The sequence below is a fragment of the Siniperca chuatsi genome, linkage group LG15 (genome assembly GCF_020085105.1).
Source record: "Siniperca chuatsi isolate FFG_IHB_CAS linkage group LG15, ASM2008510v1, whole genome shotgun sequence".
In the NCBI taxonomy this organism is placed as follows: domain Eukaryota; kingdom Metazoa; phylum Chordata; class Actinopteri; order Centrarchiformes; family Sinipercidae; genus Siniperca; species Siniperca chuatsi.
The window spans coordinates 13,038,712-13,055,105 of record NC_058056.1 but is presented as its reverse complement, the minus strand read 5'-3'; the positions used below and the strand labels follow the sequence as shown (position 1 = coordinate 13,055,105).

The window sequence follows — 16,394 nt, the reverse complement described above, 5'->3', positions numbered from 1 at the left end:
CCAGAACCAGAACAGAAAATCGGAATACCTCAAAATTGTACTTACAGTACAGCAAATGCACTTTTTTTCTTACCACTGGTGTTTGGGTAGACAACGGATATGAACCACAGACTTTAAATCCTCCACAACTATAAATAAGTCAAAACTGGCGACCGGAAATGCCCGTTGTATTAACAATTTTTTTTTTTTTTAAAGAAGAAGAAAGAAAGAAAAATAAATGAGCATTAAAATGATTTATTAGACTATATCTTCCTCTAGTGGCCAAGTAGAAATGCACATCACGGACTCTGCTTTTTCAGCTTTTCCATACCTTTTCCCCATTGGTTAACCGGATATTCCAGAAGGATCCTGGGAAATTGTGTTTACCCTTCAACACCATGCCCACATAAATAATACAGTGGAATACACCTCCCAGAAACCACTTCACCACTTCATACGTGTTTCGTTGAGTCGAGCTACAACCTCTCGTGCTGTCGCTGTGTTGCTAATACAGTCTGTGATGTAACTCTTTGAATAGTAAAATGGCAATTTGAGGCGATAGAGACCGTTAGCGCTTTGTTATCTGTTATTAATGCCGCCATTTGACGAGTGGATACTTGGTTAGAAAGTAGCAAGCTAGGATAAGTACGTTATCGATGAAAATGACTTAATAGCTTGGCGACGATGACAACAAACAACAAATATTATGTCTAATAATTTGAGTAGGAAAGGTGTGACATTCACTGTCAGTAGCGCCTATATTGAGAACCTGATGCTCCAGTATTAAGTCGTGTTAATATCTATGCTAATGTAGTTATTTGTCCTAGACTGCACAGCTTCACATCATTTAGATATCACTCATGAACTAGCTATTTTTACTGTATGATTAGGTATTGTTACTAAAATATTAGACTTACCTGGCTTGGAAAGGGGTCTGGTAATTTTATTACAGGTATTATTTCCTAATGGCAAAGGAAGAATTCATTACACAATGGAACAAAACAGGGGACACTTCATCACTACGAAACAGGAAAATCGTTCTCGCCTCAGAAAAGACCTTCGTAACCCCATCCACTCCATTGTCAAAGGACAAAAACAGTCAAACTGCTGGACACTTATCAGAAGATGACACACAGTCCTCAAATGGGACGTCTGCTCAGTTTTCAGCCAGAGGAAATTTCAGTAATGAGCCCCCAAGCAGAGTGCTGCTGCTGATGGTGGTGGGGCTGTCTTTCTCTACACGCCTCTACAAGATAACAGAGCCCCCTCATGTGTGGTGTGTAAAAGTCCTCTTCATGCATGCAAGTAGGTTTTGTGCATCTTAGTGTGCCGTTTTTTTTACATGACTTGTTTTGGTGTTTCAGCTGGGATGAGACGCACTTTGGAAAGATGGGAAGCTACTACATCAACAGGACCTTCTTTTTTGATGTCCATCCTCCTCTTGGCAAAGTGAGATGGCAGATCTCTTTTGTGTAGGCTCAGGTGTCTTCAGGGAAACCTCTCTAGTATGAGTACTGATCTCCTTTTACTCTGTTGCAGATGCTGATAGGACTTGCCGGTTACATGACAGGTTATGATGGCACCTTTCCTTTCATAAAGCCAGGAGATAAATATGAACACCACAACTACTTGGGGATGAGAGGGGTATGCCTGCTCTTTTCTAATTGATTAACAATGCATTTTGAATATATACTGTACATATGGTCTTATCACAACTTTAAAAGGACAGGACATATTAAGTCTGCTGATGTCTGTCCTGCCTCGTGCCCTACAGTTTTGTGCTGTGTTGGGCTCCTTTCTCCCAGTCTTTGCCTACCTCATAGTGCTGGAGTTGTCTCAGTCTCACACTGCTGCTCTCATCACTGCCAGCCTGCTCATATTTGGTGAGTACTCATCTAATTGTTTTAAAGGGTTGGCCAAACGTGTTAACGTTGAAACACACAAAGTACTCGCTACCTTCCACTGTCCTTGGTTTTCTTGAAAAAATAAAAGAAACAGCACACTGGATAGAGCCTGCACATAACACTCTGGGAGTAGAGAAACGGTTATGTCCGAAAAGACTTTTAAGTCATTTTCCATATTGGCCATTTTCATTTTATGTCTCTTTTGCTGACCTTGCTAACAGCAACCTTAAGAACATCTATTTAAATGTCAAATCATTCAATGCATTGAAAGGTTTAGTAGCATGCATTCATCCTGTTGTAATAAGGAGAATTCATTTGTGCTTAATTTCACCCTCCTGACAGACACTGGCTGTATCACCATTTCCCAGTACATCCTGTTAGACCCCATACTCATGTTCTTCATCATGGCAGCAGTGCTGAGCATGGTCAAGTTCAACCATCAGAGATACAGGTAGGACACCACTAGAACTTTTATTTTGTTTTTTCTGTTTTTGTTCTATGCAATGTGGTGGTGAAACTACTAGTTAATGGATGGCTATTTTCATAATCAGTTGATCATTTTAATCAGTCAATCATCAATTAATCCACTAACATTTTTTTCAGAAAAATCCTACACATTTGCTGGCTGCAGCTTCTCATATGTGACAATTTGCTTATTTCCAATTTCAAATGTATTAAAATTGATTAGTGCCGATCTTTTGTTAATGTAAATAGATTGAAGACCTCGTTTTGAATGTCCATCTTGTGATGGACATCTGTCCATGTGGGAGATTTTGTTGACCAAATGATTAACTGATTGCAAGAAAAGAAAAGATAGATTAATCAATATGATAAAATAATTGTAGTTACAGTCCTAAAGCAGTACCAGTCTGTCTTCCAGCAAGATCAAATCTTGCTTGCTCATACTGTTTAATGGGTGGTACATACAGACAGCAATACATACATCTTTTTAAGCAGTAAATACACATTTGATTGTTCCTTGCTTGCTGTTGTTTTCAGGCCTTTTGCTGCCTCCTGGTGGCTGTGGCTGGTACTGACTGGTGTAAACCTTGCTGGGGCATTGGGGGTGAAGTTTGTGGGTCTCTTTGTCATCCTGCTGGTGGGACTGAACACAGTCTGGGACCTCTGGAGACTTCTGGGAGACCTGAGCCTTTCACTGGTAAACAGCAGCATATTTTTAATGGTACTGGTAGTTGATAGTGTTGATGAGTAATGCCAAAGGTGTGATTGTTTGGCTCTTCTCACCTTATTTTCTGGCTCAAGGTGGAATTTGCAAAGCACCTCCTGGCTCGGGTTGTCGGACTCATCCTGCTTCCACTCCTCCTCTACATTACAGTATTTGCCATCCACTTTGTTGTGTTGAACAAAAGGTGCGTCTGATTGTCATATTACGGATACAGTGTGATTACTGCTCATCTCACAGAATACTGCGTGATGACATCTACTACATTGTAATCATGATTGTTTTCTCTCACCAGTGGACCAGGAGATGGTTTCTTCAGTTCAGCCTTTCAGTCCCGTCTAATCGGGAACAATCTACACAATGCATCAATGCCTGAGTGTGAGTCCCAAACATGTGTGAATAAAACCATGTGACGCTGCAGCTGTGTTTACTGAAACACTAGTAAGAAAATGGAAAAGGAGGTCAAAGAGAAATGTAGGCATTCCTTTAGTATTGATGACAGCCAGATGGGCTTAAATGTTTGCTTACATTTTACTGTCTTCACAAAGTAACAGGGCTTTACTGTTAATTAAGGCTTATTCTTTTTTTATGCACAGTTCTGTAATTGGCTAGTGTTTAAATGGCACATCAAAATGTAACATTTTTTCATTAAATGTAATTGTTTCTTGTGTTGTGTAATGATGTGAGGCAATATCTTGTTGTTCTTCGGATGCAGACCTGGCATATGGCTCCACCATTACAGTAAAAAACCTCCGTATTGCTGGAGGCTATTTGCACTCTCACTGGCACTTATACCCAGAGGGAGTGGGAGCAAGGCAGCAACAGGTCAGGCTACAGGTTCATGTGTGAAACATTCTCAAACACAATTAAATATGCTAATATCTGTTCTGCTAATGTTATTTATTCTAAATAGAGTTTTTTCTGCTTTTTCCTTGCAGGTGACAGCCTATCTCCACAAGGACTACAACAACCTGTGGCTTGTTCACAGACAGGGTGATAATGAATGTGAGAAGATAGGGTTAATTTAGTGTTTAGAAATACCAATAGCATTCATTTAAGTCATAAGTAAGAAATGTATGTGCCTCTTATTTTTAATCTCTATTGTTTATCTCTATTAAGCTCAATCTGGGACACCTGATCTGGTTCGTCATGGTGACATCATTCGACTGGAGCACAAAGAGTAAGTATCATTTATTGAAAAACATTTATTGATTTAAATGATTCATATCAATCTAAATGATGTGCATGTTTTTTCAATAATGTATGTAATAACCTGATTATTTAGTATATAAGGGTATTTTGTTTTATTATTTACGAGAATGTATACCATTTCATTATTATAATTGCATTGAGGCATTGTAATTTCATTTGTGATGAATAATTTCATTGTTTATTATACAGTTAAAATATGCATTTGTATAGTGTTAAAAGTTTATAAATAGAATAAGAATTCATAGTTTATTCAATAGGAAAGAAAACCAGTAATGTTTGTTTTGTTATTATTTGATTTACTGGAGTGTACGTAATGACGCAACACTAGAGCGTAGAGAGAGAGAAAAAAACCCCACCGGAGAAGCGGGAAGGACGGAGCAGCAGTGACCGTGGCCGCACATTACAGGAGCTCACAAAACCTAGGAAAAAGTGTTTAAAAAGCCGCGCTTCAGCACACTTGGAAAACTTCCCCTTGTTTCGGAGGACTGCGGAGGACTCGCCGACAACTCGTGCAGCCTGGAGCGAGTTTAAATAGTTTTCTAAAGAATGAGCTGGAAGAGCTAAGCTAAAGTTGCTAGCACCGTGACTTTGCTAATTCACCTCGGAACCAGTCGGGAGAGAGAGACGGCGTGATCACCAGACGATCCCGCACTCGCCTGCGATGAGGACGACAGCCAGGAGAGCGGATTCCGTGTGCCCATCTCATCGATGTACTTCCTTCGTTTTTTTTGGCCGTAATGGTGAACTGCAGACTGGTAGGATTATTCAACACTATTACAAAGGGATTTGAGCTCCAACGCGCGTGCCAACGAAACACAAGCTTGCTGACTCAAAATCGAGTGCACTCGTGGCGGGAATGACTGGTAAATAATTTATGTCGGGGGAATTTCTTATAGTGAATATATTTGATTTAAAACTGAACCTTTTCAATATAAAAGCATAAAACGTATCCACTGTGTGAGTCTCGCATTTGTACAGTGTAAAATCAACACTGTAAAAAGGAAAATAACCACAAGGTAATTACATTTAGAGGTACCTGTTTTTAACTAATTATAAATTATTATACCTGAGAATCCTCTCATTTAATTTGAAGCTAGAATCATACTTTTACCCTAGACAAAGGTTTTATACATCGGGATGTCTCTTTTGCCAGTGTTAAATTTGGAAGTTAAAGGAGTCTATATACTGTAGTTATTCCTTGTTAATAACGAGCTGGTTGGCAAAAGGGTTACATTTTTGGGGGCTCGTCCGGGATCCCTCTATTTTTGCTAAGATGGTTTTTTTCAATTTGCCCAGTATTGTGATTACACAGTGTACCCAGTGTTGAGTTGCTTTTGATATTGTTCATTTTTCATTGAGATTTGCTGTGATTTTCTGCTTTAATCAGACAAAATGGATGCAGTTGAGATTAGTGCATGGTGTAAAACACATCAGCTAGACCCTGCTCATGCAATAGTCTTAAGTGGTGTTCATGACGTCACTGACGATGTCCTACTTGAAGTCCTTAGCTCAGTTAAAGCTTTTGGAAGGACTAGAATAGTTGAAAAATTACCAGATTTGACCTCCAAGACTGACTTTGTGTTAGTTCAGACTTTAGTTGATGTGACAACCCAGACTTTACCTGACCAAGTCGGTGTTCCTGGCCAAGTTGGTCCCTGGCCACTTCACCTACTGCCAGCAGCACCCGAAGAGTCTGAAGACTTCCACGTAAAGCTACTGACGTTTCTCCAGCATGAAGGCAAGAGCATTGTTGATGTTAAAGGACTGTTAAACCCTCCACCTTTTGATGTTAACGCTGCTCTCATCAATGCTATTAGCTCTCTCGTGGACAAATGCAACTCTGCACCTGCCGAGACTCAAAGCTACCGGAAACTGCGGATGTTCTCTGGAATGCGCCCTACCCCTAGTGGAGAGGAAGAGTATGATGGGCAGAGCAAACCACACATATGTTGGAGGAGTGGCAATGCGGTGATGGCATAAAGAAACAAAGAATTGTGGAGAGTCTCAAGGGTCCCGCTGCTGATATAATAAGATTCCTGAAAGCACAAAATCCAAATGCAACTGCCAATGACTACATGCAAGCACTCGAAACAGCTTTTGGAACCACTGAAAGTTCATCCGATCTCCTTGTCAAGTTCAGACACACGTTTCAAAGTGAAGGAGAAAAGTTGTCATCCTACCTGCTCAGACTTGACAAACTGTTGCATTCAATCTTCAGAAAAGGAGGTTTGCAGTTAGCTGATATGAACAGGCTTCGCATTGAACAAGTTGTACGAGGTACTCTGCAGCATGATAATGATTGCAATGCGCATACGCATGACCCATAAGCTAAGACCTCCACTAACCTTCAATGAACTTTTAAGAGAAGTCAGAGAAGAAGAAGACATGCTACAAGGCAGAAGTGATGTTAAAAGCACAGTAATGTCAAAGCCTGTTGCCTCAGTCACTAAGCCTGTGCCTGAAGTCAACGCTGATCCTGAAGTGGAAAGACTCAAGAATGAACTGAGTGCGATGAAAGTTGAAATTAATAACCTCAAAGTTGCAACTGTCACAGCAGCAGCAGCTCAGACTGAGAACCAGAGTCAAAGACCGGATCCTACAACCAAAAATAAGTTCAAAAGAAATGCACCTCCACCAAGACAAAAGACATATTCAGAGCAACCTGGCATCTTTTGTTACCGGTGTGGAGAGGACGGACACTACATGAGAGAATGTGATGGAGTTGAAAACTTACAAAGAGTCAACAAGCGGCTGATCAAACTCACCAAGAAATCGGGAAACTACCACGGGTCCCAGTAGTGGAACGGCCTGGCGTCCCGGAGGTAAAGACACGTTCCAAGAGCATCAAAACAGAGAGAGAAGTGGAAGACACTATTCCTGAAGGCTTAGTTGGCCCAAGTTCTACTGTACCTTTACAGATTGAAGGCATTTACACTAAAGCCATACTCGACACCGGCTCTCAAGTCACCCTGCTCTACAGATCCTTCTATGACAAGTACTTGACACATCTGCCATTGTTACCTATCAGTGCTTTGCAGATATGGGGTCTCAGTCCTTCGGATTACCCGTACGATGGTTATTTGTCCCTCAAGCTTGAGTTCAGAGAAACAGATGTTGGCATGACAGAGACCATTGATGCACTTGTGTTAGTTTGTCCTGATCCAGTCGTGAAAGACAATGTAGCTATACTTGTTGGCACAAACACACCCACTGTGAGAAGACTTCTCAAAAGTTACAAAGAGAAAGAAGAAAACTTCACAACAGTCAAACACATTCATCCTGCATTCAGAAAGGCTCTGGAGGAAATGTGTAAGTCTCCACCTGAAACTGAAAGCCACAAGAGAGGATCTGTCTGGTTCGCCCAACCAAAGCCAATTACAATACGTCCAGGTGGTGTTGTAAGGATCAAAGGCGTGCCAAAGTTTCATGGAACACCGAGTACCCAAGCCATTTTGGTGGACTCACCCGATGATCTTGCTGAAGAACCAAGGTTTCCAGATCAACTCTTAGTGAGACCCGAATTGCAGGCAGCTACTGTTGTCAGTTCCAGAAGAATCACTGTTCTGGTCAATAACAATTCAACAAAAGAAATCACACTGACAAGAGGTATGCCGATAGCCCACCTTTTTCCCGTTGATGTGCTACCAACTCCTACTGTCAATAAAGAGACTGATCTCAAGTCATCAAAGAGAGTGACCCAGTCATCTTTTGACTTTGGCACTTCCCCTGTCCCCAAGAAATGGAAAGACAGACTGGTGAAGAAAATGTTGGAGCGCAGGGATGTATTTTCAACACACGAGTTCGATGTTGGATGTAGTAATAGTACCCAACATGCAATCAAAACTACTGAAGACAAGCCATTCAGGGAAAGATCCCGTCGCCTGCCGCCTGCTGATCTTGAAGCGCTCAGACAGCACCTGTCAGACCTGAAAGAAACTGGCATAATCACTGAGTCACGCAGTCCATATGCGTCACCTATAGTGGTCGTACGAAAGAAAAATGGAAAGATCTGTATGTGTGTGGACTATCGTACATTAAACAGGCGCACTCTCCCTGACCAGTACACAGTGCCCAAGATTGAAGACGCATTGGCATGTCTCAATGGAAGCAAGTGGTTTAGCGTCCTAGATCTCAGAAGTGGATACTACCAAGTGCCAATGAGTGAAACCGATAAGGAAAAGACCGCTTTTATTTGTCCTCTTGGTTTTTACCAATTCGAAAGAATGCCACAAGGAGTGTCAGGTGCTCCTGCAACTTTTCAGCGAATCATGGAAAGAACTGTTGGTGACATGAACTTGCTGGAAGTTTTGGTCTACTTGGTCGACCGCCTAAAAGAAGAGGGTCTTAAGCTGTCGTTAGACAAATGCCAGTTTTGTCAACCGTCTGTGTCCTATGTTGGCCACATTGTATCGCAAGAGGGAGTGTCGACAGACCCAAAGAAAACTGAAGCGGTCACCACATGGCCAAGACCAACTACTGTAACTGCTTTAAGGTCCTTCCTCGGGTTCTGTGGATATTATAGACTCTTTGTGAAAGACTACTCGAAAGTTGCTTTCCCACTGAATCAACTCTTGTCTGGATACCCACCTAATGCCAAAAGATCCAAGAAAAAGCAGGATGAAGCCTACCTCAACCCGTCACAGCCATTTGGTAGTCGCTGGGATGACAAATGTGAGGCTGCTTTCAAAGAGTTGAAGCAAAGACTCACAAATGCTCCAGTTCTAGCCTTTGCTGACCCACAGTTACCCTATGTGCTACATGTTGATGCCAGTCGAGAAGGACTCGGGGGAGTTCTGTATCAAGACCAAGGTGAAGGGCTAAGACCCGTTGCTTTCATCAGTCGCAGTTTAACTCCATCGGAACGTCATTATCCTGCTCATAAATTGGAGTACCTTGCGTTAAAGTGGGCTGTTGTTGATAAACTGCATGATTATCTCTATGGCGTTAAGTTTGAAGTCAGAGCTCGCGGCTCTGTCAACATATGACTTCAGTCTAAAGTACAGATCAGGAGTTCAGAATATTGATGCTCACGCCCTGTCAAGGTGCCCACACCTCAGCCAAGATCAAAGATCCACACAATGGACGGACATCTCAGCAGATGGTGTCAGAGCCATGTGTCAAACCTCAACCATGAACAAGAAAAACACCTGTCCAGAAAGTTGATCACTTAGGCTTTTCCATGAACGCCATACCTAAAGCCTACTGTAACCTATCGACTCTCAGTCTTAAGGGAATGCCCATCTTAAGTCCCTTTGAAATCTCAACGTCTCAACAAGAAGATCCTAGTCTCTCTGAGATATGGAAAGCTCTAAAAGAAAGAAACACAACCCATGTCAAGTCAAAAATCACCTCACTACTACTAAGAGAGTGGGACAGACTAAAGTTGCAACAAGATGTCATGTATAGAGTCACTGTTCCACCTGGCCGAAACCGTCGCTCACAACTCGTCTTGCCTGAAAAGTTCAGAAAAACAGTCATGAAAGCACTTCATGATGATTCTGGTCATCTTGGCATTGACAAGACCTATGGACTCATCAAAGAGAGATTCTATTGGCCAAAGATGAAATCAGACGTTGAAGAACATTGTAAGAACTGTGCAAGGTGCATAAAGAGAAAAACACTTCCAAAGAGAGTCGCCCCTCTGTGTCACATGCAAAGTGATGGCCCACTGGATTTAGTATGTATGGATTTCTTGTCCATCGAACCGGACTCAAGTAACACAGAGAATGTCCTGGTCATAACTGATCACTACACTCGCTATGCCCAAGCCTTCTCTACTAAAGATCAAAAAGCTGTGACTGTGGCCAAAGTTCTACTTGAGAAATACTTTGTCCATTACGGTTTGCCAAGACGCATGCATAGTGATCAGGGACGAGATTTTGAGAGTCGTCTCATTCACGAGTTGTTGAGTTCCCTTGGTGTAGACAAATCAAGAACGACTCCATATCATCCTCAAGGGGATCCCCAACCTGAAAGATTTAACAGAACCTTGCTAGACATGCTTGGAACCCTTGAGCCAGACAAGAAGAGAAAATGGAGCCAACACATTGCACATTTGGTCCACGCTTATAATTGCACGCCAAATGAAGCCACTGGTTTCTCGCCCTACTATTTAATGTTTGGACTTAAGCAAGAATGCCTGTGGATTTGTGTTTTGGAACATCCAGTGACAATACAACCAAAGAAACCTACCTCAAGTATGTCACAGAAATGAGGAAAGAACTAAAAGCAGCCTATGAACTCGCAGAGTGTGCCGCTGTCAAACAGAACAAAGGGAACAAACAAAGATATGACAAAAAGATCAAGTTTACACAACTTCTACCAGGAGACAGAGTTCTCATACGCAACCTGGGTTTGCAAGGAAAACATAAGCTGGCAGACCGTTGGGTTTCAACACCTTATGTGGTGGAAAGCCAGATGTCAAACTTACCTGTGTTTCGGCTGAAACCAGAAGATGGAAATGGCCCAATCAAAATCCTTCATCGAAACCACATTTTGCCCCTGGGACAGAAAGTATGTTTAAATCAAGTACAAAACCCAGATCCTGTTCCAAAGAGAAAACCGAGAAGAAGACGTAACAAACAAAAAGACAAAAGTTCAGTTGAGAATCCTGAAATGTCGGAACAAGAAAACAAAGATGAATACACTGATTCAGAAGATGAAGAACTTGGAGTTTGGTATGATTTGCCATTCAGTGTACAAAATGCCCAATCAGACAATGAACCGTCAGAACCGTTCAGTCTAGATCTCGATATTCAACCGGAAGTTCAGGCTGAAGATTTGCAAAACATTCCTGGAAAACAAGAAGTTGATACAGAAGAGACTAAACCTGACATAGTTGAACATTCAGACTTACAAGAAACAGTTCATACTGAGACAGAGACTCAAGACACTCAGACTGTAGGTTCAGAACAGATTGACTTGCAGACTGACGGTGAGACAAGAAAATCTCAGAGACTCAGGAAAGTTCCGTCCAGACTTACCTATGATACACCAGGTAGTCCCGATCTTACTGTGAAATATGTTTCATGCCTTTACAAGTGGATTAGTTCCCCTTTCATTACTTAGTTTGAGTTTATCTCGCCATGCTCTGCCAAGTCATGTGGACATGCCTTTTTTTTGGTGAGGGGAGAGTGTAATAACCTGATTATTTAGTATATAAGGGTATTTTGTTTTATTATTTACGAGAATGTATACCATTTCATTATTATAATTGCATTGAGGCATTGTAATTTCATTTGTGATGAATAATTTCATTGAAAAAAAACCCCACCGGAGAAGCGGGAAGGACGGAGCAGCAGTGACCGTGGCCGCACATTACAGGAGCTCACAAAACCTAGGAAAAAGTGTTTAAAAAGCCGCGCTTCAGCACACTTGGAAAACTTCCCCTTGTTTCGGAGGACTGCGGAGGACTCGCCGACGACTCGTGCAGCCTGGAGCGAGTTTAAATAGTTTTCTAAAGAATGAGCTGGAAGAGCTAAGCTAAAGTTGCTAGCACCGTGACTTTGCTAATTCACCTCGGAACCAGTCGGGAGAGAGAGACGGCGTGATCACCGGACGATCCCGCACTCGCCTGCGATGAGGACGACAGCCAGGAGAGCGGATTCCGTGTTCCCATCTCATCGATGTACTTCCTCCGTTTTTTTGGCGTAATGGTGAACTGCAGACTGGTAGGATTATTCAACACTATTACAAAGGGATTTGAGCTCCAACGCGCATGGCAACGAAAGCGCAAGCTTGCTGACTCAAAATCGAGTGCACTCGTGGCGGGAATGACTGGTAAATAATTTATGTCGGGGAATTTCTTATAGTGAATATATTTGATTTAAAACTGAACCTTTTCAATATAAAAGCATAAAACGTATCCACTGTGTGAGTCTCGCATTTGTACAGTGTAAAATCAACACTGTAAAAAGGAAAATAACCACAAGGTAATTACATTTAGAGGTACCTGTTTTTAACTAATTATAAATTATTATACCTGAGAATCCTCTCATTTAATTTGAAGCTAGAATCATACTTTTACCCTAGACAAAGGTTTTATACATCGGGATGTCTCTTTTGCCAGTGTTAAATTTGGAAGTTAAAGGAGTCTATATACTGTAGTTATTCCTTGTTAATAACGAGCTGGTTGGCAAAAGGGTTACATGTAATTTTTCCTTTTCTTTTCAGAACAACCCGTAACCTTCACAGTCACCTCCATGAGGCTCCTATGACTAAGAAACACTTCCAGGTTACAGGCTATGGCATTGTGAGTAGGCCCATGACATGAAGCTGTACTAAAAAGAATTTTTCACTGCGTTTTGGAGATGCCAAACTGTTAATTATGTATTTGTATGTCCCCAAGCTTAAAACACATCTTGATCTTAGAATGGCACAGGTGACACCAATGACCTGTGGCAGGTGGAGGTGTGTGGAGGTCGGAAGGGTGACCTGGTGAAGGTGCTCCGTAGCAAAGTCCGCTTTCTGCACCGAGCAACCGGTTGTGTGCTTTACTCCTCTGGCAAGACTCTCCCAAAGTGGTAAAACTAGTTGTCTCTGCTCTGACTTAACCTCCTTTTCTATTCAAGATTCATTATGTGTATGGACAGTCAAAAAGCGCTATTTTTGTTTCTGTTCAGGGGCTGGGAACAGGTGGAGGTGACCTGTAGTCCCTACCTGAAGGAGACTCCAAGCTCTCAGTGGAACATTGAGGATCATATCAATCCCAAATGTACGTTAAATAAAGTCCTTCGTACATCTTTGTCCATACTTGATGATATCAAACATTAACCAACATGTTACTTTTCCTCTTGTATGTTCTGGCAGTGCCCAACATTAGTTTGTCTGTGCTGAAGCCCCATTTTCTGGAGATCTTACTGGAGTCCCACATTGTTATGATAAGAGTAAGAAACAATGAGAAAAGATGTGAATCCATCTGTGTTTAAAGATTGTGTTTTATCAGAAAACATTTATTGACATGAACAATGTCTTTTTAGGGTAACAGTGGCTTGAAACCCAAAGACAATGAGATGAACTCAAAACCCTGGCATTGGCCTATCAACTATCAGGTGCATTGAATGATGAAGTTTATTTTTGTAAAATTCAAATTAAATGCATAACAGCTTTTAACTACAAATGTTGTTGGTTTATTTCTGTAAAGGGATTGAGGTTTTCTGGAGTGAATGACACAGAGTATCGTGTTTACCTGCTGGGGAACCCTGTAAGTCTGTTTTAAGCTTGCTTCATTTTTCCTGTTGTCGCTCTTGTCTGACTAACACACATTAATGCGCTCATGATTAAATACTCTCTTTTTTTTTTTTTTTTTTTTTTTTTTCAGGTGGTCTGGTGGATGAACCTAGCCAGTTTAGGATTGTATCTTATCATGGTGGCAGTGGCGTCTATAGCCTTCCAAAGAGGTTGCTCATTGAGCCAAAAAAGAATAGGTATGATTATTGACAGTGGTGCCATTGCATATTTTTTGCACTGACTGATCATGCTTGCAGCAGCAGTAAAAAGATAAATTAAACATCAAATAAGTGTTCTGTACTTCACTCTGTCTTTCAGACCATTCTCTTGTGCTTATGAGAGAAGGAGGACTACTACTCCTTGGCTGGCTGCTGCACTACGCACCTTTCTATACTATGGGCCGTGTCCTCTACTACCACCACTACTTCCCTGCAATGCTCTTCAGCAGCATGCTAACAGGTAGCAAATCCTACTGCATTTTTGTTACTTCCATTATATAGTATGGGGGGATAAACAGACAAATCAGCTTAGAAATCATAGAAAAAGATGCTCCTTTTAACTCCACTACTTGCCTGAGAATCATTAGGTTTTTAACTTTCCTCCAGTATCAAAGTAATCCAGTGATATCTGTCTGTACATCCATGGGTACATTGCAAACAGGAACTGCTAATAGCTAATTCGGCATACTTTTAATGGTGCCAGTTTGCCAAAATGCAAACAAATATAGGCTAAAAAACAACATTACATCCCCCAAAGCGTTATGGTAACTGTAGCTCAACATCTTAGAGCATGATTATCCTCAAATCGAAATCAAAGAAAAATAATAAGCGTGACAATATCCATTAATATTAACTGTTTTTATGTTGCACAATCAATACACAGTATATATTTTTTATATTAGACTAGACTGGGTTTTTGGGGGCCGCGGTTTTGTCTGATGGGGGCCACAGTGACAGACTTTAAAAACCCCTGATATAGAAAAAATCAGTCATGTTGGTCATGGAGTTCTGGTTAAAGCTTTTTGTTTGTTTTTCACAGGAATTACATTAGACATTCTGTTGAAAAGCGCTGACCTGCTACTCCGCCCGCCTTATTCTGATTGGCTGCAGAGAGTCGGGCAGATGGTACTTCTGTTTAGTGTTCTTTACAGGTGAGATGTCTAGCAGAGAAATCACTGTGAAGGGAAACGTTAATGTAGTTTATTCTTACACTGTCATAAACAGTATATCATCAGTGTGTGATGTCTGTTGCATTTAATTACTCCCAAAATGCATTTCAAAAGCCCCCCCAAAAAACAATTCTGCACTTACTTCTGTCTGCTGTGGGTTGACGTGTAGATGAAGTGAGTGTTAGTGAAATGAAAGTAATATTTCGACATTTTGGGAAATACGCTTATTTGCTTTTTTACAGAGGGTTAGATGAGAAGATTGATACCACTCTCATGAGTGTTAAATTTGAAGCTACATCTAGCAGGTGCATGGCTTAGCTTAGCACAAAGACTGGAAGCAGGGGGAAACCGCTAGCCTGGCTCTGTCCAAAAGTAAAAACAAAATCTGCCTACCAGAACCTACTGTATAAAGCTCATTAATTAACACATTGTATCTCGTTTCCATTTAATCAGTAACAAACGAGATATAACTTGTTAATTAGTGAGCTATAGCGGCGGATTCTTTTTGGACAGAGCCAGACTAGCTGTTTTCCCCTGCTTCCAGTTTTTATGCTAAGCTAAACGAACAATATCCTTGTTGTAGCTTCATATTTAATGTACAGACATGAAAGTGGTATCAAACTTCTCATTTAACTCTTGGCAAGAAGGCGAAATACATATTTTCCAAGTGTCGAACAGTCACATCACTTAAAACAGCTTGTCTGTTGCAATGTGGTCAGTTGAGGCATAGAGTCACTGGAGAAAGTGGTATCTTATTCTCTTGTAGTGGATTTCCCCCTGGTTGACTACTGAATATTCAAAATGACAGCCCTCGAAAGTAGCTGAGGGGCTCATACCAAGACCTTACCTAACACGTTTTTTAAAGGCACTTCTTTTACTGTGTATAAATCACTGTAATCTATTCTGTCTGCCAGTTTCTACTTGTTCCATCCACTCTCTTATGGCATGACGGGTCCTCTGGCACACGAGTCGGGCAGCGCCATGGCTGGCCGGAAGTGGTTGGACTCCTGGGAGTTCTAGTCAGCTCTGCACGAAGAAGTCACTAATATTGTGATGAATAACAGCTGTTCTGAATAAGAGCGACTTTAATCAATCATGTGTCTCACAGACGTATGGTACTACAAGGTTTACACAAAAAGATAATTTTCATAAGGTACTGACTGTACACACTACTATAGAATCTCTACCTGTCCGGGTATTTATGCGTCTCATCATTTCCAAGTATTGTAGTCTATAATGTATAATGGATGCTCTGTAAGACAGACCTGAATCAGTGCAATATGAAAGCCAGAGTGTTGTGGAGTATTTGATCTAGACACTAACCGTCACCAAGCTGCCTTAACTCACAACACATCTTACATCCTGGACTTATATATGTATATGTGTGTCCTGTATGTCACAATAATAAGCTCAAGGGCCTGAAGTAACCAATGAAAGTAAATCTGAAACGTTCAAATGCTGCATCTTCCTGTTTGTCACTTTTAAAGAAAATACTTTTTGTTACGTAGTTATCAGAGACTGTATTTTTGTTTGTGATTGTCTTGATCTTAGTGCCCGATATTTTGTATTAGTGCTGTTCAGTACTGGCTTTTGCTTTTACATTATAAGACTACTACTGACTCTTAGGGTCATGTACATTTCAGTATGGTCAATAAACAATGATATTCTTGTAGTCTGTGCTTACTTTTGTTCATATCAGTATTTCGTCTTAATTTTGTCA

General features: G+C 41.1%; 1 protein-coding gene across 1 annotated transcript; it reads left to right on the top strand.

Annotated features, from left to right (window-relative positions):
* Positions 1-427: 427 nt before the first annotated feature.
* On the top strand, positions 428-16,346 carry pomt2 (protein-O-mannosyltransferase 2). Its single transcript, XM_044165905.1, has 21 exons — positions 428-1,255; positions 1,344-1,428; positions 1,519-1,623; positions 1,754-1,862; positions 2,226-2,334; positions 2,883-3,042; positions 3,147-3,253; positions 3,362-3,444; positions 3,782-3,891; positions 4,005-4,071; positions 4,186-4,246; positions 12,451-12,529; positions 12,649-12,800; positions 12,900-12,991; positions 13,087-13,163; positions 13,257-13,328; positions 13,421-13,480; positions 13,598-13,703; positions 13,825-13,965; positions 14,545-14,656; positions 15,589-16,346. The coding sequence occupies exons 1-21, from the start codon at positions 945-947 to the stop codon at positions 15,692-15,694; spliced, it is 2,304 nt and encodes a 767-aa protein (XP_044021840.1). The 5' UTR covers positions 428-944; the 3' UTR covers positions 15,695-16,346.
* Positions 16,347-16,394: the final 48 nt, after the last annotated feature.